Here is a 22,621-nt window from a genome sequence, read left to right on the forward strand (position 1 = left end):
CACTACACACCCCAGGCGGCCGCGGTCCGCCCGCAGCTATCCCGGCAGCCACCGCGGCACGGCCGCCGCCGTCCTTCTTTTCCCGGCCCGCGGAGGCCGCCGGAAGCTGGCAACTCCGCGTTGCCGTGAGGCGGAGCGGCGCCGCTGCGCTGCCTACGGGCTCCGCCATGCCCACACCGCCCTGCCGGCGCGGGGCCGCGGTGCCATCGGCGATTCTCCGCCGCGCCCTTTTTCGCGCTCTCCCCGCCCGTCCCGCCGTGCCTTCCGCTTCCGGCCGCGCCCTTCCTCTCCCACAGCGCCCCGCGCCGCGCCATGGACCACAATGGTGAGGAGGGGAGAGGCGGGGGGCCGCCGGGCCGCAGCGCCTCCCGGGGAGCGGCTGTGTGCGGGGGGGGGCCGGCCCCGTCCCCGGGAACGCGGCGGGACCCGGCGGGGCCCTGGGCTCGGGCGCGGGGCCTGAGCCGTGCTCTGAGCGCGGAGCTCGCGGTCCCCTCCCCCAGCCGGCTGCTCCGCGCTCCGATCGGCTGCGGCGCTGGGGATGAGCGGGGCCCGCGCCGCTTTCTGTTAGCGGTGTGCTTGGTTTTCCCTTAGGAAACTTGCGTTATAAATGCTTCAGGGGTCGTTTTTGCGCTCTGCTTATGGACTGTAATAAATCCTAAAATACCGAAATAAAAAGAGAAGCTCCGAAAGGTGATCGCCTAGAGGAGCGCATCTCTCCTGGTTCTATTCTCTCCAAGTCAACAGATTGGGGTACATCTGTTGTGCTTCTTTAGGGGTGTGACCCAGCTGGGTGTGCATCCACAGACCGTCCTTCCGTGACCGTGTCATCCTTCCGGAAACAGGCAGGAGCAAATAGGAGCAAATCCTGCCCGCTGGGTTTGGCATCGGGACTGGGTCGTTGGCTGGACAGGGTCAGAACTGAACTGCTCCTGCTGGGCAGCGATGGAGCAGGCAGCCTGTTGAGTTCTGGCGTCGTGTTTGGTGTGTTTATCTGTGTTTGAAATGGACCGAGGTCTGTAGGACTTCTCTGGCCTGTAGTGTGGTGTCTTTTGGGGTATTCCTGTTTAAAAATAAATAAATAAATAAAAGCCCAGAAGAGTTCCACAGGTGTAGAAGACAGAGTCGGTGTTGCTGCCTCTGATGTTCTGCTCTGTTGGTGTCTGTGCTGTTTGCTGTTTGCAGTGCAGCCTGGGGAGTGATTGGAGGAAAGCAGGTGTTGTCTGATTCATGGATCAGAAACTATGGGCACTCATGATACTGAAGCAAAGTGACTGTGAAGGCACAGTCCTGATTTGAAACTTGGTTGCAGTTTCTAGCAAGCCCCCCATTTCCTTGTTGTCTTGTTTTCCCTTCAGGTGGTGTTGCGGAGGGAAGCTGTGAGCTTTGAGGCGCAATTTACAGTTTGCGTTGTGCACAGTGTGCTAATGGGGCCCTCTGTCAGTGTCTGGGTACTGTGGAGCTGTCACCAAGTTGTGTGTCAATTTTGTTTCAGAATGGAATTTGCCTTCTGGGTTACTTCTGGTCTTACGTGTGTGTCCATCTCCTTTCTACAGGGATGTAGACTTAAAGGTGTCTCAATATGGGTCTAATGATGGGTATTAGTAGAAGTCTGAGTCTTTGTTGCAAGGGGCTGACTGAAAGTGCCATTTTATCTCTATTAAATTGGAAGTGAGCTAGGTTGGTTTGTGAAGGATGTGATTTTATTTTCGTACAAATGAGATGCTGTGTGGTATAAATGTGATTCTGTATAAATGTGAGGCTGACTTGCTGAAAGCTGGAGAAATCAGGTTGTGCAGCAATCCTTGGCAGCACTTTTCTTTCCAGGTTGTCTCTCAGTGCCTGTTTTGGGCGTGTCCTTGCTTCTTTTGGTGCCAGTCTTAAACCTGGACAAAGAGCCCTGCAGAGAGGAATGGTAATCTTTAGTTTAGCAAGGATGCTGCATACTCTAAGCACCAATATTTTCGTAATACTTTATGCTGAACTTGCAAGTGATATGTCAGGGTGCTAAGGGGTGGAATGGGCTGCCCAGCGAGGTTGTGGATGCCCCGTCCCTGGAGGTGTTCAAGGCCAGGTTGGATGGAGCCCTGGGCAGCCTGGTCTGGTATTAAATGTGGAAGTTGGTGGCCCTGCATGTGGCAGGGGGGTTGGAGCTTCATGATCCTTGAGCTCCCTTCCAACTCAAGCCATTCTATGATTCCAAGAGTACAGATGGAAACTTAATTTCCTTTTAATTTGTTTAAAAATGAATTTATATAAATTGTGAAAATATTTTCTCAGCAGGAGTTCTGTGTTGTCGTCGTCATAGAAAGAGCTGACTCCTCAGTACTGTTCATGCTGCAGTAGGAGCTATGCAGTTAGTGTTTTTTTTCTGCTATAGAAAAATGGCAGGCTAGCTTTATTTATCAGTCTTTAAAATAACTTTATTTTTAGATAGATTTTTCTAAAATCATAGTTTTTAAAACTGTTTTGTGACCTGAGTAGCTGAAGAAAGAAGGCTTTGAAAATCGTTTTTCTTTGAACCGTTCTGTTAATATTTAGCATCTTCAGAAACTATTTCATAAGTAAGAAATGACAGAATTTCTTTTTCTTCCATAGACAATGATTTGCAAGGAACAAATAGTTCAGCGTCATTGGGTGGTCTTGATGTTCGCAGAAGAATCCCAATAAAGCTGATCTCAAAGCAGACCAATAAAACCAAACCTGCACCTCGGGCTCCCAGAGCTATGAACAGAATGCCTGCAAAGACACAAGCTGGGGATGAAGGTAAGTTGCTATAAGCAACTCACCCTGCAGTGAGGCAGCGTATTCTGCAGCACTGTTGAAGGCTTTGGTTAGTGTTGGAGTCCAGGTTTCTTTACGGCTGCACAGCCTGTTTCAGGTTTCCAAGTTCTGCTGCTCTATGAGGAATAAATGATGCCAATTCCTCCAACAAATTCGCGCTATTTTGGTTGTACCTTTCTGCAGAATGGCCCAGCAGACTGGGAGTGTTGCAGCCTGTCCTGATGATTTCGATATACGCTGGTGCATGCACTTAATAGCAGCTGGTGTCCATTAGGGAAGTGGCGTTGCCCTGTGTCTGTCTTCTCTTTCCTCTTTCCACAGAAGAATTTGATTTTAATGAAGAGGAGCGATACGAATGCAAAGGAGGTGAAATGTTTGGAAATCAAAGGAGATTCCCTGGACCCATATTTTGGGACTATAAGGTAAAACTGTGAATGGGAAATGGTGAAACTTTATGAATCATACCAAACTGAAGGCTATTTTAAGAAGTATCCACTAGGATGAAATCACTTGCATTACTTTTGATGTACCAAAAATACATTTTCATGTTTGTGGTGGTCTTGCTTCAGTCTGGTAATTCAGAAAGGGTGGGTTGGTGATGACTGCAGTGAGAAGCTTTAGTGATGTTTCTCTTTCTCCCACCCTTTTCTCTGTTCTTCTAGATAAACTTGCTGGGGGAGAAGGATGATACGCCCGTCCATTTCTGTGATAAGTGTGGGTTGCCCATCAAAATGTATGGGCGCATGGTGAGTGGGCTCTTGGGAAGAGGCAGCCACGGTGTCCCTTTATGTAACAAGTGTTACTGTGTTTGTGGGGTCTCCAGAGGGTGGTAATTTCAGCAAACCTCTGAGTAAACAGCAGAACAAAGTTAGGGTGGAACCAGGGCCTTAACTGCTGGACTGAGATGTTCTGCCTGACTCGCTGAGTTTGCTTTGCCCTTTGATTTAATAGAGTAAGCTCAGAAGTGCTAAAATCAAAAGCTTTAAAACAAATGCAATCGCTTTCCCTTCCCCCAAAATGCCAACAGAAGTCTTGCAAGTTTTTAGTGTGTTTTCAGGCTTGCACCACTTACTCTTTATGTCAATGGACAATTTGTAATGACGTTAGTAAGCACTGCTCTTATGTCTTCTCAAAAACTAGTGTAACAAAATCCCTGAGATGAACTTGGGTATCTGAGTGTGATGTAACAGACTTGGGGATCTGACTTGATGACTCTTAATGCTTTTGAAACATTCCCTTTTTGCAGACAAGTGTAATTAGATTGCATATGCAGCATCTCTAAAGGTTCGGTGTTAGTATTACAGCAGAATTAAAATGTTTGCCAGCTCTTTAAAAGACAAAACAAATTCCACAATCCAAGCAACCATGCATGTACCAAACCACCAAAGAGACCTAAACCCTTGCCTTCCTGACAATACAGACTGGTTTTGAAAGTTTCGGTTTCAAAGATGCTGTAAACTGCTAGCAACATTCTTATATAAGTGCTTCATACATAACTTCAGTACTTCTATTCTTAGAAATTCTGTGCTGGGTGGAGGCATTGTATGGTGCAAAATGACACCTGTTGTCTAACAGAGCCTTTTTTTTTTTCCTCTAGATACCTTGCAAGCATGTTTTCTGCTATGACTGTGCTATACTACATGAGAAAAAGGGAGACAAGATGTGTCCTGGGTAAGTTCTCTTTAGATTTTTATTAAGGGAAATGGAAGAGGGACACTTTAAAAAGTTATTTCAGATATTGTATTAGCAAGCTTCTGTGTACATTTGGTAGAGGTAGCAGAGTGCTCCTTCGTGCTCCACTCAATTATAGCTTAATATCCCACAGTTAACAAATGGTAAGAGATTGGCGTTTACCTCATTGTTTACCTCACTGTGTAGGTAACCTGTAATTACTACAATTTGAAGAGTATCAAAACATAAAAGGAATTTTTGATAGAGGGTGATGCCATGTCTAAGTTTCTGAAATTCTCTGAAATTTTGATGTTATTCTGTTGTTGTACTTGGAGCCTTAAGAAGTTTGCTTAACTTCAAAATCAACCGAATGTGTTCTGTTGCTCTAATGGGGAGAAACTGTTGGTTCTAATGTCGGTCATTATCAAAAATTAGTCAAAAACAACAGTTGGGGGGGAAAAAAAAGCCCTGCAGATCAAGCTCTATGTGATGGCAGTAAATCAATGTTCTGTTCTAATTTAGCTGTAACGAACCTGTCCAGCGCATCGAGCAGTGTGTGCGAGGGTCTCTCTTCATGTGCAGTATAGTCCAAGGGTGCAAGAGAACTTACCTGTCACAGAGAGACTTACAGGCTCACATCAACCACCGCCATATGAGAGCTGGAAAGCCTGTGACTCGTCCTCCTCTTGAACCCGTGCATCCTCCCATTGCCCCTCCTCCTGCTGAGATCCCGGAGCGTTTCATAATGCCACCAGAGAAACACCACATGAGCCACATTCCGCCGAAGCAGCACATCATGATGCCGCCGCCTCCCTTACAGCACGTGCCGCATGAGCATTACAACCAGCCGCACGAAGACATCCGCCCGCCGCCTGCCGAGATGTCCATGGCTCCGCCGCCGCCTCGCCCGGTCAGTCAGGACACGTTCCGCATCTCTACGAGAAAACACAGCAACTTGATAACCGTCCCTATTCAGGATGATTCAAATTCAGGCGCTCGAGAACCGCCTCCTCCTGCCCCAGCACCTGCTCATCATCATCCCGAGTATCAGGGCCAACCGGTGGTAACGCACCCGCACCATATTATGCCTCCGCAGCAACATTATGCGCCACCCCCCCCTCCGCCTCCTCCAATAAGCCATCCTCTGCAGCATCCTCCCCAGGCGGCAGGCACACCTCACATGGTGTATAGCCAAGCTCCTCCGCCGCCAATGACCTCTGCTCCTCCTCCGATAACCCCGCCGCCTGGACATATCATTGCCCAGATGCCGCCGTATATGAATCATCCTCCTCCAGGACCTCCCCCCCCTCAGCACGGAGGCCCTCCTGTAAATGTCAGTGCCCCCCCTCCCCATCACTATAACCCTAACTCTTTGCCACAGTTCAGTGAAGATCAAGGAACTCTTAGTCCCCCTTTCACACAACCGGGGGGCATGAGTCCAGGGATTTGGCCGGCTCCCAGAGGGCCGCCTCCACCTCCAAGGATGCAGGGGCCTCCTGCTCAGGCTCCTCTTGCTGGACCGCACCACCCCGATCAAGCCAGATACAGACCCTATTACCAGTGATCTGAGCAATTGTATGAATAGAGAGCGCTATGAAGAGGATAAAACTATATACAGCAGCCTTTTAATTAATTGTATGGGAGTTGTTTTGGTTTTTTTAAAATACTGTCATTTTGACTGTAAGACGTTTTGGGGTTTGAATCTTTAATGATTTTTAAGCCTTGGCTGTAGGACTCTGACTTCAAATATTCTGTAGTGCTAAAATAAGTGGCTTAGTAGACCACAGTTGCATTTTAACTGAACTTCTGTCTATAGTGTGGCTAATTGTCCTAAGATGAACACTTGTAATATCACTTTCTGGAGAAAATGAACATGTGTTGTACCATTCTGAATATTGTTTTTGTTTAAATCCAATGTTTAGTTTTCACTTGTGATACATTTTTGTTAACCTGTGTACAATAATTAAATTGAACTATGGTTGTAAAAGTGGTGGGTTTTTATGTGAAGTTAACACAGACACAGTTCCTGGATACTGTTTTGGCTCTAACATTTCCCACATGGAAGCATAATGAAGTAGTTAGGAAACTTGAGTTTTTTACTAACATATGCTGCTACTTATAATGATTCAGGCTATGGTGAATTTGTGGCACTAGGAAGCAGGCAAGTGAATGCTGCATTTCAGGTGGTGGGGATTTTTTCTTAGTTGTTTTTAAAACTCATTCCATATCAAAACCAAGATAAATTTATCAGAAATCCAGCCGTATTATAATGTGGATATAGAGTTGTTCTGTTTGTTTCTGGGTCTTTTTTGTTTTTCTTTCCAGGCTAGATTTGTTTCAGAAGATTTTGTTCACAGATACTTCTCACTGGTGTTAAATTCAAACCATTTTGTTTCCCTGTGGTTCTGTTGGTGTGAAAGCAGCCAAGAATGGGCTTGCTAGATCTGTGAGAGAAGCAGGTCACTTCTGGTGAAGTGGCATTAACCTCAGTCACTTCATACAGCATGTGTAGTAGGAACACTTCCCGTTTGGATACAGGAAATAAAGGGCCTGAAATCCCTTAAGTAGATACAAAAAATAACAATAAAAGTTACACATCCTTGATCTATTTCCATTTTGTGATACAGGCTGAATTGGACAGTCAGTAGGTGGTTTGGTTTAAAGATGGCAATGTATGCAGACTCTGAGGGCTCTTTTGGCCCCAACATTTGGTTTTTACAAGCACACTTGGATATAATAACTATGAGATGTGAATGTTCTCTGTCATTGCAGTTGGAATCTGAACCCAACTGATAAAAAGAAGTACGGCCTGTTTGAAATACTTATCTGCATTTCCAATCAATGTTGTGCTGAACCTTTGGGTTGGTTCTGCTTGTTTGTTTTGGATTGGTTTGGTTTTGTCTTTGTTTTTCTCCCAAATGCCACATTTCTAACAGCGGTGCTTCTAGATGAAGAAATCCAGTGTTGTGTTTTTGTTTGTTTTTCTATGATTCGTCATTTCCTACATTTCTCAAATAAGATGAACCATCTTCAAAGCCTGAATCTTGTGATTTATTTTGTAAAACTTTCTTCAATGTTTTCTTTATCTGGCAATACAGATGGGCTCTGACAATACAACATCTGTAATTTTGTAGTTTTGTGTATAAAGTGTGTATTTTTAATTACTTGAGCGAATGTTCTTTAGATTTGCTGTTTGGGACTGCCATAGGTTTCCCTGTGACCACAGGCAAATCTTTTGGACTACCCTTCAAAGAAATACAGCAGAAAGCAGCACGACACAGCTTTAGGGACGTGCAAGTAAATTCTGGGGTGTGCAGATGGCAGTAAGTGTCATTCAACACAAATTTAACAAAAAATCATAGAACCATCACAGACTTTTAATTTTGAGAAATAAGTCGTTTTAAATAAAACAAGCAAAGAAAAGGCTGGTTGTGGCAGTGTCCTACAGCACGCAGTCGGTTGAAAACTGCATGCATGCCTGAGCCTGTATGAAGGGGAAAATGGCTGCTTATTTTGTTTCAGTAGCTCAGAAAGAGCAAGAGGAATATTTCAGCACCCTTGAAATGAATGGCATTGTGTGTTTTTGCTAGATACTATGCTGTCTTGTTGTGCAACAGATGGAGGTTTCCTACCTGGGTCCGAGCTCTTCTATGAAAATACTGAGGTAGTTCAGAGGTGAACAGCTGCCCTTACTCCATCAGAAAGCACAAAAGGTAAGTGTATACCACTGCAGAAGATGTGTGAGAATTTGGGGGTTTTGTTTATATTTGAGGCAAAGGTGACCCCAAAATATGACTTAATTATTACTCCCCAAAATCAGTAGGACACCTTGAATTGTTTAGTGAATCGAAAGTCTCTGAGAACTTACTTGAACAGTCATCTCCTGCAGTAGGATTTGGACTTGAGTCAAACTTCTGTTTGCTGCTCACATCGGAAAGCCTACATCTGTTTTGTATTTGTATCTTGAGGCCTTAAGGTTCCCCATAGAACTACAGGAACTGTTGATACTCCCGTATGTATAAAGTCAAAAGATTTCAGCATGGGTTGAAATGTTACGCTAACAATCTTTCTGTGTGATTTTTTGGGGGAATTCTTTTTCAAAATACCTGGTGGTTTCTTCTTCAGGTTCAGAAATTGTGTACACAATGTTTCATTGTATGATTAACAGCCTTAGAAGTACTGAGATGTACCTTCAAATCCTCTGGGTTCCCAGTGGTGCCTTCCTTAAAGGCAAACATTTGGATTGTGTTAGTTTTGTACTCAGTATTTCTGTCAGCAGCAGCAGTCTCACTCCTGGAGTGTTACCAAGCAGATCTTTGTTCTAAGGCAGCTCTGATGGCACTTGGAACGTGTTAGCTATTGTAGGGCACTTTGATAATGCCATTATAGGGAATGAAGAGAGTTTGTTGGTTTGTGTTCGCCATGGGATGAAGTAAAGAACACCAGAGGTGGCCTGAAGCCATCCGTGGTTCCAGATGCTTGCTTCCATGCGTGATTTACAAACGCTCTCAATTATGTGGCCACATGCTTTGGGGTTTGGTTTTGTTTTTTGAGAATGCTGTTAACATAAAGGTTGGTGTCTACATGTGTTATGTGATATTTTTCCTTTTAAGAAATGAAAATGGAATGCGATATCTGTTCTAGATCTGATCCAAGAGAGCTAGATATCCATTCTGTATGGGGTTTCCCCCTTCTTTTCACTTACTGCTCTTTAAGGAGCATTGAACTCAGTTTGTTTAAAAAATGAAGTGGAAGTAACTGGTGTTCATTTCATATTGGAGTTTGCCCACACAATGGCTTCTGTGCTGGGTAAGGCTGGGCGCTCACAGGAGCCAGCCTACAGAAATGCCTTCTCTCAGGATCGTATCTGGACATACCTCTCTCCTTACAGTGCTTCCTCCTCTGCTAAACTTGTGTCAGGTGCTGTGCTGCTTCTCTCTGGATGCAAAAAAAAAAAAGTGCATATTTGCATAGAAAAGTCCTACTGTACCTTAGAAACTGGGAGCTACAGTGGAATTGCAACTTAATATTGAATGTATAGAAAGTGAGTCTGAGCTTTCCGTCTGTGATTCTCCAAGTTCCAATCCTGTATGCACAGGATTGTGCAAAACTATGTTTTTGTCTTGACTACATTTCTAAAGGAAGTGTTGGTGTCACACAAGTTGTGCTTTCGCTGTGTTCTGTGTTCTACTCTACAGTGCTACAGATAATTCTTAGCCACTGCTAAGGCATCTTTACGTGGTAACAGTGCTTCCCTTGAGCATGCTGCTCAGGTGTGCTACTGTCTCATTCTGTCAGAAGACAAGCCCTGTTCTGACGGAGTCTATGTCTCTTTGAAGGCTGCATTGGAAAGGAAATTGAGTGACATTCTGACCTCAGTTTTCACAGTCCCCTCTTTCTTTCGTATTCAAAGCCTCCTCACTTTTGTATTTTCTTCTAGTTGTATTTGGAGCTGCCTCACTTTAATGTTACCTTCCAGCCAGTTTCATTGCAGATTTCTTCAGATAAGCCCAGATTTTGTATCTTCAAACCACTGCAAACTTTGTGTTACAGCAAGAGATCAGACTGATGATGAGCTGCCTTCCTGGGGTATTGAAAAATGCAGCCAGCAATGGAGAATTATCATACATGAACTTAAGTTCATAGCATCCCAAAGCAAATAGACGAGTTGTGTTTGGGTCTGAATATGCTGTACGCCTTTACTGAGCTATCTGCATGTTTCCCAGTAGATACAGCAGTCACTATGTACATACACTATGTGTATGGTCATGTGCTGAAAATAAGTTTTAATAACTCAATTGAGCAGGTATTGTGTAAACCATCGAGAAGACTATGTACAAATTATATACAAGGTGAAGATATGTGACTCCCAACTACAAGACTATAAATTAAAGGATTTCAGATATTCATATGTTCTTTTGTATCTGTACAGGTTGTCTACAAACTGTCAGAATAACGTGGATATATGTACAAGTATAAGCAAATAGGGCCAATGCTACTTGCTGCTTTAACTGTGTGGGGAGGTTGTCAGCAAGGTATGAAATAGAAAATCCAGGTGATTTTAGCCTTTGTGCATGTACATAAATACATCTCTATATATACAGAGACACTAACAAAACCATTCCAAAATCTGGAACATAATCATCTGTAGTAAATCCTTAATGTTGATGAAAACTCCCATTGGTCTTCATGCTCATCACTGTGTGTGCCGTCACGTTCTGTAAGTGATGCTGTGTTGCTGGAGGATATTATATTTAGAAAATTAAATCTAAAATTTTGTTTCAGCTGGAATCTGTAGGGGAAAAAAACCAAAAACAAAAAAGGAAGTAAATGGCACCCTAGGAAGGGATATTCAGGGTAGGGAGTCACTGGTGAGTGGCATGTAAGCTCACTGCTCCAAAGCATTTGTGCATGAAGTCTGCTCTCTGACATCTTTCATACCTTCTCCCCACACACCTCCAGTCTCCCTTCTGCCTGTGACATTTGTTGGAATGGGACTAATGATGGATCTCTGCCACACGGGCAGTGCACCAAAGGCTCCATGGACATCCATGAAGGAAGCCTTCTCTCTGCAGATCATTCCTGCCAGCAGAGCCCTGCACTTCTTACTCCTGTAGCTCTTTGCCTCAAGTCAATTCCCACCAATAAATCATCTGGGTGCTTTCTGCCCTGGGCTGGCACAGGGGCTCAGCAATGAAGATGTGTTTGGGATCTGACCTTGCAGTTCCTGCAAGCAGCTTTTGGTGAGCACATTACCTACGCACTGGGGGTTGGAGTGGCACTGGGGGAGGCAGGAGGCTTACCGTGCTGTCCCGACTGCGCAGTCCATTGCTGGTAGTGATGACATAGTCGTTGCTGCTCCCCTTCTGCAATGGATGCATGAGTTTGGGGTTAGGAAATGGATGCTCGTGGAGCCCCCTCCAAGGGAAACCCACAGCCAGCCCATCTCCATTGGGAGTTATTCACTCCTTTTTTTTGGACTCTCCCAATTTATCAGAGGCAGCTGAATTTTAATCTTTTAACTTTCTGAGTATACGCACAGCGTGTATGGCTGGATATAAAAGTGCTGTTGGGTGCCTATGGGTAAAGATACTAAAGCAGAAAAAGATGAAAACTGTAGCATTACCTCAGCAAGCTTTAATTTTGGGGAGCTGGCTATGTCCTTCTTCAGCAAAATGTGTAAAACTGCATCGTGAATGGTGAGGAAGAACATGGATGGCTTGATCTCCTCATCAAAAAAAGCACATCTCTCCATCTTCTCCAGGAAGCCCTCTACAGGGGAACAAAATCCAAGGATAAAGTTCCCAGCAGAGGTCCTGACAGTGCCAAAAGAATAACGTATTCTTTGTGCGTCCATAGAGTAAACAGTGATATCAAATAAGGTGCCCAGTTTTGTTGACTAGAACAGATGGGTTTCTCTGTGCCAATGTGGAGAGTGGGATGCCAGCCCCATTGGCACTGCCTTGCTTGGGGCAATGCAGATGGGAGCTGGAGTGCATTGAGAGGTGAAGCTGTTGTTACCCAGGATGGGGGGATAGAGCTGGGGGATCTCCCAACCCCTGTCAGGGAATGGGGAAGGCAGTGGGGTAAGGCAGGAAGAATTACTGGGAATGGGGCAGCCATGGAGAGGCTGATGGAAATGCAAGTACTCACCATGTGCCCCTGCAATGTAAATGTCGATATCGATCCGGACAAACTCTTTCAAAGTCTGTTAAACCGGAAACAGGCATCATTTAGAAACTGATAATTCTGCTGATAGCAGCCACTAAGATTAGCCAGGGCAATTTAAGATATTGATTGTATATTTAATAATGGCAAGCAGCTCTAATGTCGAACTTCACTGCACCTGAAGGAAGAACAGATTCTCTAATGGCTGTGGACAGGAAGAAATGGTCCCTTTGAAATGGGGCAGTATTAAATGCATTGCACCCACAGTGAAACAGATGATCTTTCATAAACTGTATGGCTTTATATGAAACTGAGACTCCAAAAGCTTCTGAGGAAACTTTTCTAACTAGGAATTTAAGCAAAACTACTTTTCCCATTGTACTCCGTGAGCATTTAGCTCCCATGGAAATAGATCTGCCCATATTATGTGGATGTAACATAGCTAACCTTAGCTATTGCTGTTGGGAAATGTCCTGATTGCCTTGCTCAAGGCTGCCCTGGAAAGCGAGAGCAGGAGCAGAAATGAAACTATGGTATTCCTGTTCCCAACCCCACGTTTAAAGCCATATTTCATATGTGTATTTCTGTAAAGCTTCCCAATGCTCTAATTCCAAGAAAATTAATTGTTTAATCATTTTCTTTGGAAAATGTAGATCTGAATTTGCATAAATTCAAAGGCTACCACTGACTTTTCTGTTCATGTGGAAATACCTCTATGCAGCACATCACATTTGTATGTTTTTCTTTTGTGTGATCACTGTCTCGTCAGTTGGAACTACCTTTTGGAGGACTCTCATAGCAGAAAAATCAAGGAAGGACACTGCTGAGAAGTCCAGCACAATGCTGTGGATGTCGACCCGGGGCACAGCGATGCCTGGGGGCAGCTCGGCATTCCAGTTGATCTGAATGGGCAAGTCTGCCATATCAGTGGGCTGGTCCAGTTCCTCCATCCTGTTGTTGTCTAATTCATCATCCGACTCCTGTGTATGGTGAGCCATGCATATCAAGCCTTTCTGTGACAGCAAAGACAAATGCCAAAGTTAATGCTTCTTCTGGGTTGGAAGTGCATTGTAAGGAAGAGTGAGGGTGGTAGCAATGCGAGGCTGACATAGAATCATACAATCATTAAGGTTGGAAAAGACCGCTAAGATCATCTAGACCAATTATCAACTCATCATCATCATACCACTAACCCATGTCTCTCAATACCTGTGAGATGAAGCACCTGCACTTTATACTGGAAAAATTCTGCCTCTCTCTCGTTTGGAGGAGCTTCAAAATGTTGATTTTTCTCTAACCAACCGTTTAATCATCATTGGAATCCATTAATGATCATCTTTTCCAGAAGAATTTAATCTTCCCAGAAGTCAGTGGTTGAACACGCTTTGATTCAGTAGTTTTGGAACAAGTCAACAAAAAGCATGCAGGATTTTTTGTCTGTGAGAGCGATTTAAAATCCTATTTTTGAAATCACAGAATGGTTTGGGTTGGAAGGGAACTGAAAGCCCACCCAGCCCCAAACCCAGCCGTGGACAGGGACACTTCTCCCCAGATCAGGTCCCAGGGCCTCATACAACCCAGCCCTGAGTGCCTACAGGGATGGGGCAACCACAGCTTCTCTGGGCAGCTGTGCCAGGGCCTCACCACCTCTGAGTAAAGAATTTCTTCCTTATATCCAACCTAAGTCTCTTTTAGTTAAAAGCCGTGTACTTATGTGCTTGTGCCATGAAGTAGAGACTGGCAATGGCATGTCCAGTCAAGACAGGAGGCTGTGAGCCCACCTCTGCACCCTGAGCCAGGGAGCTGGCTGCTTAATTCCTCAGTTCCGTGCCCTTCCTGCCCACCCTTCCTGCTTCCAGTGCAGTTGCCCTACTTACAGGTGTCACTTGTAGCTCTCCTTTCTTCAGCATCTTTCTGATCTTTCTCAGAGCTTTGTTGCGTTTCCTCAGGACTCTGAGTGGGTTGAATCCAACCTGGAGAAGCAGCACCTTGATTAGTTCTTCAGGTGGAGCCAAAAATTCCAGTACCTTCTCAAGTAATTGTGATGGTGAGGCTAGAAAGCATCCATAATCTCTCAGATAATGATGACACAAGCAAAAAACAAATGAACAAATACTCTTAGCCGAATGAATTATGATGCCTTAAAGGCTCAGGCACAGAGTTTGTTTAGGAAAGGTATTGTTTTCTATTCCTGAACTACCTTGAAACTTCACTACCTTTAAACATTTCAGCAATGCCTTTTTGAGCTGTTTTTCTCCAAAACCCTGCTGTCTTTTGTGCAGCTGCTCACCAAGGTCTCTCCAGCCTTTCTCTGCCACTACAGATGGTGCCAGAGTGTTGTTCAGCACCAGTCAGGCTGCTCTCCTCAGAGTTGGGTATGGTACACGTGGGACTACAGTCATAAACTGACATTTGAGTAATTAATGAAAAATATACCTTTGTAGTAGGGCTGATCTGCATACCTACTAATTATGCAGAAATTGTATTCAGCCTTAATGTGTCACACAATTCATCTGTTCATAATGACTGCCCCACTCACTTACAGCAGAGATGAGTTTCTCTTTGAAGAATTCGATATTAGCAAAGAAGATAGGAGATGAGCATTTGAAGATCTTCACTCCCTCTGGCTCGTAGATCTGTCATGCAAAGCAAAAGTATTGGTCATGGCATCTGTTACAGAAACACGAATGCAGCAGATGACCAAAGGGAGGGGAGGTTCCTTACATCAGTGTAATCCTTCCTGTTTCTGTAGATGTTGCTCCTCCCAACGTTTGCCAAAGTGGTGCAGCTCGGTCTGCAAACAAACACACACAGCTATTTGTGCCCTGTGCTGATACCTGGTGGAAGGGACAGCTGGGGTTGTCCTCGGATTGCTGCATAGTTCTAGTAGGGTTAATTTAAGACAGGAGGCCCTGCAATGTTGTGTCATCACATCCAAGCAGTACTCACATCTGGGAGCGGATCACTACAGTCAGCAGTTCGAATGCCACAGCTGTTGCCAGCCCGATGTCCAGGCCTAGGAAAACGGCCGCCAAGAAGGTCACCACCCAGATCATCTGCAAAGAGTGGGAGGACATCAGCAGTTACGTGAGGGAGTGGAACTCCAACCACAAGCCCAGCGTGGGAGCAGCTGCCTCTGAGCTGTCTTCTCAGGTCTGGTCCAAGCTGTCCATACGCCTTTTCTTAAAGCAATTTCATCTTTCATAGATTCTTGTAAAACAGGGCCAGACTCATCAACGAGCACCAGGAAGTGTTTCTAGAGATGACAATTTCTATACAGTACACAAGGATTAGTGTCATAGAAGTGTGAATCTTCCATAGGTGTCTCATAAAAGGCTCAATAAAAAATCCAGCAGAAAGGCAAGTTTACCAGGAAATTAGTATTCTGGTAAAACTGAGAGTTGTAAATACGTTTTGGACATCAAAACAGGCAAAATGAGCTGCTGGGAATGAACCTGATTGATAAACACACATTACTGAATATTACAGAGTATTTTAACTGCAGATCTCAAAGCACACTTTCGCTTAGTGAAAGACTGTTTTGTAGCTGGGAAAACTGAAGCTTGAATCCATTCAGGAACTGAAGGAATCAGCAGATCAGGAAGAGACTGCATCTTCCAAGTGCAAGAGTTAGGAAGCCCTGATCTCCAGCCATGAGCTCTTCTGCCGGGAGCAACTCCTTCAAGCCATGGGCTGCTCTTGGGATTTACTAAGTAACTTCCACCTGTCCTACTCAGGAGTGTATGAAAGGGGGAAAATGTCCTTGAAGCCATTGCAGAAGGTAGTTAGATGTTTTATGTAACTTCTTTCTATATTTGACTTCATACATTGAACTGTATTTTAATATGTTATGATAAAGTGGATGAAAATGAGTGTCTCCAAGAGAGGTGAACAGAGCAATGGGCTCAGAATAGGTGTGATAAAACTGAAAACATGAGCAAGAGTACAAGATTAAAAAGGCGTACTGTTGTACTTCCCATGTAGAAAAGTAGGGCGCGCAAGAAAATAAAGATAACCTTTAAGCGTGTTTGCATAATGGGTGACTTTTTGACAGAGCTTCATTCCTGAATGTTTGAGGGACTCAACTTACACAGTCATATTTGTCCTTCCTCCACAAGACGCCTACTTCTCTGAACTGCATGAGCATTCCCTTCAAGTTGCCAAGAGCCAAGGATGCAAGGACTGACTGTTGAGAAGAGCAACACGTACTCAATCTTGAAGCAAACAAAGCATACATTGAATGTTAAGTCTTAAGACATCATGCAATCAGAGCCAAAGCGCAGCTGGAAGGCCAGGCAGCTGCCAGTGAGCAAACCCACTCAACTCCGGCACCTAAAAGCTGGTGCTAAAATGTTTGGTGTAGAGCACCCACCTTCCCTTTGACCCCATGTAGTGGGGTCATAATCTTAGAGAAAGAACCTAGTTTTGCAAAAATTCTATTTGTCTCTAAATGAAGTTCACGAACACTCCAAGTGAGTCCTCCAGCTGGAGGAAGCACAGGGTAAAGCCAGTGAATACCTTCTGTAATGGTTCCAGGAGAAACCCAATGGCCAAGATGACAATCAGGACGATGATAGCAGAGATAATACCAGCAATCTGCATGAAAGAACAATTCCACCATGAATAAGTGCCCGAAGGCATTAGAGTCAGCAAGGAAGAAAGAGACCTTCATTGTATTAAGTGACATCAAGGTCTGTTGTTTTCTATACCTGCGTTTTGCCTCCTGTGCTCTCCTGCACACCTGATCTTGACAAAGCTGTACTGGAGGCAAACCCTTTGAACGATCCGCCTAGTATGTTACCCAGTCCAAAGGCAATGAGTTCCTGGAGTAAAACCAAAAAAGGCTGTTCTAAAGCAGTCCTGAAGGAATGCATTCAAGACAATGCATTCCTAAAATGACTTATTTCCCATTAGCAAATGCACAGTGCTGTGTCTTTACCTGGTTCCCATCTATTGGGTAGTCGTGTTTGATGGAATACACTTTAGCCACAGAGAAGGCTACTGCAAATCCAACAATTGCAATGGAGATGCCATCACCAACGCAGTTTTGGATAATGCCTGCATCAGGTGCAACAGGAGCTTGGAATCTGAAAGACAAAGATCTCTGCTCTTAAAGGACTTTCTGTAAGGAGATGACCTGCCAAGCAGGTGAGCAAGGCAGCAGTCCTGCTCACACGGTTTAACTGAGTGCTTTGGAGAGATGTGACGTGTAATTGCAAATCTGAACATGTAACATTTTGGGGAATCCTTGATCAGGACAGAGACTCTCCATCTGCACTCATCTCGGCTTGTATCTCAGTGGTTCCCATTTAGTTGGCCAGGAACAGCCACAGCTTATCTTGTCTAAAGAGCACGCATGGTTCTGCCTTCCAATTATGCATAATGATCTCTGTAATTCACTGAAGCATTGTAGGCAGCTAAACAAATGTGTACTCGGCCACGTTAGCCTCAGGCTATCTTCTATGTACTTTATCTTTGCCATGTCCTTCTCCTTGGCTCAGGGGCTTTTGCAGATCCTGGGGAGAATTTCTCAGGTTTGTTTGTTTGGTTTGGTTTGGTTTGGTTTCCAGTGAACTGAAATCTGGAGAATGAAGTTTCAAGCAGAAATAGCTGCTTCTCTGCAAACCTCATCTACTAATACAGAGGGGCTACAGGTGCAGAGTGCCCAAGTGAGTAAATGGTTGCCCTCCTACCTCTCTACTTCAATGTCTGCTTATTAAGTCTTCATGTCAAACTTCTGGTATACCTGGATATATTCTGTATAACAGATATAACATTTAGATAAATACTCCATATGTACAATTGTGGAATCACTAAGGTTGGAAAAGACTAAGACCACCTAGTCCAACTGTCATAGAGGAGTGGACATGGGGGCCTCGTGAGGATAAGAAGATGAAGTAGGCAATTTTGGTCAGTAAACTGAACCGATTTAGCACTGACAAACTGGAGAGAATATTTTGCTCCACAGGCAAACTGTAAGCAAACCACTTACCCTTCTTCTAGTTTTCCCACAACAGCCACTTTAAATTTTTCTTCCAATTTAGCAAAATGGGAAATCAGTGCTGCTAAGACGGTCTGAAAGATTTTAAAAAAAAACCCACTTCCATTAGGAACATTCAAATAAGTGGATGGAGAAACCACGAAGCAACGTTTCCTCCCCTCTCCCACCTACACCCCAGCATCATCACCGGTGGCAGGACAGTGCCCCAACTCTGTGCATCCCTGACATTTTCAGATGACTGAACCACTTCATAGGATGGTTTCATGCTCATAAATCCCAAGGTGAGCACCTCAGAACATCCCTCTGGCAGCAGAGAACAGCAGTGGGCTGTGAGGCTGCCCCCACTGAGGTCTCCACCTGCTGCAGCTCAGAGCAGCCTGGAGCACAATGCCAACCTCATAAAGCACTGCTCCCCACAGAGTGATGGAGCCGTCATGGAATCAGAGGAGAGGTCATTACCACAATGAGCTCGATGGGGATAGGGGCGGGCAGCTTTGCTTTGTAGCGATCGTTTATCTCTTTCACAACGAACACGATGAACAAGACGAGAAGGGAGGTGACGAGGTCGGCGATGTTGGTGTCGGTGATCTGGCTGAACACACTCTCCAGAGTCTGCAACATCAGTAAGAAACACGGTGCTGTTCAACTAACAGCCCCCTGATCTAGCTGTAGATACCCTGTTCATTTGAGTGGAGTTGGACTAGATAGCTTTTAAAAGTCCCTTCCAACTCCAAGGATTTTATGATTCTAAAATGCTATCTAACTATCCCAGCAACTTGGTATCTGGTGAGAAATGTGAAGATCTGCCATATATTAATAGCCATCGCATACATTTGTCTTGGGCTTCTCCTCCTTGGCTACTGCTATGCCCAGCATGGTTAACATGGCCTTGTGGCACATAGACAGGTACACACCACAAATTTTCTGAACATCAGCAAATGTTGAAGAGTTTGCACTTACATAGATGATGCCAAATGGTTTATTAAATCCAGGGACAGGCAGCTGAAGCATGAATTTGAGCTGGGACACCAGAACATGGATGGCTGCAGCAGTTGTGAAGCCACTGATTAACGAGTGCGATAAGTAAATGACTATGAATCCAAACTGGAGAAGTCCCAGAAGCAACTGAAATGCAAATGACCACACTTTAATGGGATTCACTTGTGCTTTTAACCAATCCCTGCAATAAAAGGACCCATATTTAACAATAACATCTTCACCTAATCCCATACATTAGGGATTAAGGAAAATTATGTCATCAGAAACAATGATGAGGTTTAGGAACAGGAGACATACGACTGATAAAGGTAAAGGCTACAGCAGTTAGAACCTATTCTTTTTATTTCAAAACTAAAATACACCTTCTTTAGACTTAGGTTTTCTGTGGTCATATTTTTACATTATGCCAATACTCCATGAACTATAAAAATTAGGAAGGGATTTTAGGAATTCTGTATTAGGAAGAAAGAAGGAACTACTTCATTTTTTTTTTTTTTTAAAGACAAGTCAAAATCCTTCATTCTTATGACATTGCTTTAAGGCCAGTCACCATTCAGCTATTCATATCAGTGAATGTACACATGCAGGTACACACACATATATTGGGCAGTATGTATATTGAGTAATTCTGTGTGGAGCCAGGAGTTGGACTGGGTGATCCTTACGGATCCCTTCCAACCTGGGATATTCTATGATTCCATTTAATTACCGACCTGAAAAATCCCGGATAGAAAGGTGACAGATGCAGCTACCATCACCCTCTGTTCATCTATAGCTGACGTGTTGGTAGCAGTGCCATTTCCAGCAGCACCATCGGGAACCAGCCTGGTGACAACGCCTCCCACCATCAGGCTCAGGACAGGGAAGGGACCTGCACACAGGACATCATCAGACCCACAGGGGAAAACTGCACTTGGTCATTGGTGATGAGGGTGATCAGAGTGCCTGCACTTACCCACTGAGATATGTCTGGATGTACCAAAGATAAAATAGACCAGGACTGGGAAAAACACTGCATAGAGTCCATAACCAGGAGGGACATTCACCAGCAAAGCAAATGCAAGACCTATAGGGTCAGAGACAGCAGAACGGCAAGGTGTGTGAGGAGGTGGACCGGCAGCCTCCCTCCTGGGCCGTGGGCCGTGTCAAACAGAGCTACTGGAGCTACCTTGCAGCACTGCCACCAACCCCGTGTTGATGCCAGAGACGATGTCGCTCAGGATCCACTCCCTGAAGCGGTATGCGGGCAGCCACGAGACAACAGGAAACATACGCAGGGCAACTTTTTTGATCCTCTGTGGGGAACAACTGTAAAGACACAAGAGGATACAGCTCTGCCAGTGGAATGTCCCCGTTGGGTCTCAGCACGTCAGGACATGGCTTAGGTTGGAAGGGACCTTAAAGATCATTGAGTTCCAATCCTCTGTCACGGGCAGGGTATTCAGAGGGAAAATGAGGGGGTAGGATTGAAGTCAGCTGCCACAGACCAGACACAATCCTGAGCAACCTGTGATGCTAGCTGGGATGTGGTGACCTACAGGGTCCATCCAGCCCCACTGGGATGAGGCTGTGCTCCAGGTGCCCACAAGAAGACAAGCTGCCTGGGATACAACCGCAGGTAGACTTAAAGGCAACAGCAGCTGACATTCTTTTGGAAAAAAAAACAAACAACAAAAAAAGAACACCAAAATTCTCTAGAAAAATAAAATAATTCATTGGCCTTGTGGCATCTGAGATGAACGCTGTCAGAATAGAATGCATGCTATCCGATACCTGCATTCCAGGTTGTTTCTTAGATCCATATTAAAGATCTTCTTACCGAAAATATAGTTTCAAGTGATCCCAGAAGTTTTTATGGTATCTGTGCAATTTCTCATGCTCTTCATCAAATGAATTCTCTGAGTACACTCGTCTGGCAACAACATAGTGGTTGCCTACAGGTTCAACCATTTCTTCTCAAAGGATGAGGAAGGCGACTGCTGCGTGCGTCTCTTTGTTGCTGGTCAATTAAAAACCTGAAAAAAAGCACAAGATTAGCTCTGTGTGTACTAAGAGGTGAGTAGCCATGGCATGGATGACTGAACTCCTAACTGAGTGTTCCCACCTTTGAAGATCAAAAAAACGATTTCATTTTGCCAAGATGACCTCTTGTCCCTCTCCTCCCACTGCTGAGCAGTGTTCCACTGGAGCATGAAGCATTTCTTTCTGAAGATGCAGCCAACAAGCGGGCTGGATGGATTTTGAGATTATTTATCTGTGAGTCAGATGTCTGCCACCGATGACTCTCCCTCAAGGGGGCTGATTTCTTAAGTAACAAGATGCCCAATGGTTTCACTTTGAGGTGTGGGAAGAAGCACTGAGCCCAGCCATGAAGGCTGCGAGCTGGAAGTCTTCACAAAGCCAAAGGGAAAACGCAGAGTCTGGACGTGGCTCAGCCATCCTCTCCTGCACTCAGAGTTAGGGCTTGGACCATGTGTAACTCAGTAGTAAAAAGCACGGTATTGTTGCACTTGCAGTTCTCTGTACGTTTTGTTTCCATAGGTAGTCTGGACTGCTTCTCCTCTGTTAACCCTGGGCACCCTGCTCTGGGTCCCAGCTGGGGCAGGGGTTGGGCCAAGGGACCCAGAGGACCCTGCCAGCCTCTGTGCGGGTGCCCTCAAAGCACCCTGTGCTTCTGCTTCATGCTCACAAACAGCTGTTGCAATGTCATACCTAACTATTACCTTCTGCCTTGTTCCAGCTCACTTCAGTGTGTTTGTGCTCCAGGAAGGACTCCTGACACCTGTGTTGCACGTGCAGAGATGGGAGGCTGGTTGCAGTTGGTACCACTGGGTTTTTCAGCAATTAGTTGGCTCTGTCACTGTGCTGTCCAGTGCTCAGTTATGTTTCCCTCAGTGCCTCATGTTCTTCTCATGTTAAAATTACCTGAAAACATTTATCTCCACCGTAGTCACCATGAAATATTTAATGCAGTACCAGTCCTAGGCAGGAACAACATCTCATGATGCTGACAACAGAGCATTTCTGGTTTCTCTCCCCTATCACAAATGCTCCATCTTACCTTGCTGCTTGCTGGTAGCCCCAGATGGGGCACCCTTTCTTCACCCAGGTGTGGTGACTAAATTGCACTGACGCAGCCCACGCGCACGTCTAACTTCTGCTTCTGTGGACATAATATTTGGACGTGTCACAGGACACAGGACACACGTCCACGTAGCACAAGGTGGTGTGCGTTGCTATGAACAGGTAGAAAACTGTTTATCTGTGACAATTTTTGCATTAAAATGTGAATCCCACTCTGAAGCTTGCTGCTTTGCTTGAGCTCAGGGCCTGTTACTGTCCTACCTCAAGAAAATTTAGTTTGGGTTTTCTCTTAGTTTATTCTGGGGAAATTTGTGAATATTAAGAAGCCCAAATAATGTTTTATACATGCTGCCTTATGTGGATATACTATTTTTCCGCAAAAAGATTCCAAATTTAGGCAATGAGTTTAACATGTTT

The 22,621-nt window shown here is 44.8% G+C and overlaps 2 protein-coding genes across 3 annotated transcripts; one reads left to right on the forward strand and one right to left on the reverse strand.

Moving 5' to 3' along the window:
* Positions 1-42: 42 nt before the first annotated feature.
* Positions 43-6,439, forward strand: CBLL1 (Cbl proto-oncogene like 1). Of its 2 annotated transcripts, none has more exons than XM_031599600.2 (6): positions 43-325; positions 2,596-2,763; positions 3,103-3,203; positions 3,444-3,527; positions 4,379-4,452; positions 4,975-6,439. In XM_031599600.2, the coding sequence occupies exons 1-6, from the start codon at positions 313-315 to the stop codon at positions 6,014-6,016; spliced, it is 1,482 nt and encodes a 493-aa protein (XP_031455460.1). In that variant the 5' UTR covers positions 43-312; the 3' UTR covers positions 6,017-6,439. The 2 variants fall into 2 exon arrangements, with proteins under 2 accessions (XP_031455460.1, XP_031455527.1); XM_031599667.2 differs by having other exon boundaries at positions 3,106-3,203.
* A 3,023-nt stretch (positions 6,440-9,462) lies between these two features.
* SLC26A3 (solute carrier family 26 member 3) lies at positions 9,463-21,093 on the reverse strand. The gene is given in 19 exon segments (XM_090136103.1): positions 9,463-10,744; positions 11,256-11,318; positions 11,579-11,724; positions 12,106-12,160; positions 12,900-13,133; positions 13,998-14,093; positions 14,664-14,756; positions 14,845-14,914; positions 15,070-15,176; positions 16,211-16,306; positions 16,639-16,716; positions 16,830-16,943; positions 17,060-17,207; positions 18,113-18,195; positions 18,581-18,733; positions 19,082-19,246; positions 19,834-20,186; positions 20,289-20,428; positions 20,940-21,093. Coding segments are annotated over 19 exon segments (2,349 nt in total). The 5' UTR covers positions 21,071-21,093; the 3' UTR covers positions 9,463-10,720.
* Positions 21,094-22,621: the final 1,528 nt, after the last annotated feature.

This window comes from Phasianus colchicus, chromosome 1 (assembly GCF_987193195.1).
Source record: "Phasianus colchicus chromosome 1, bPhaCol1.hap1.1, whole genome shotgun sequence".
NCBI lineage: Eukaryota > Metazoa > Chordata > Aves > Galliformes > Phasianidae > Phasianus > Phasianus colchicus.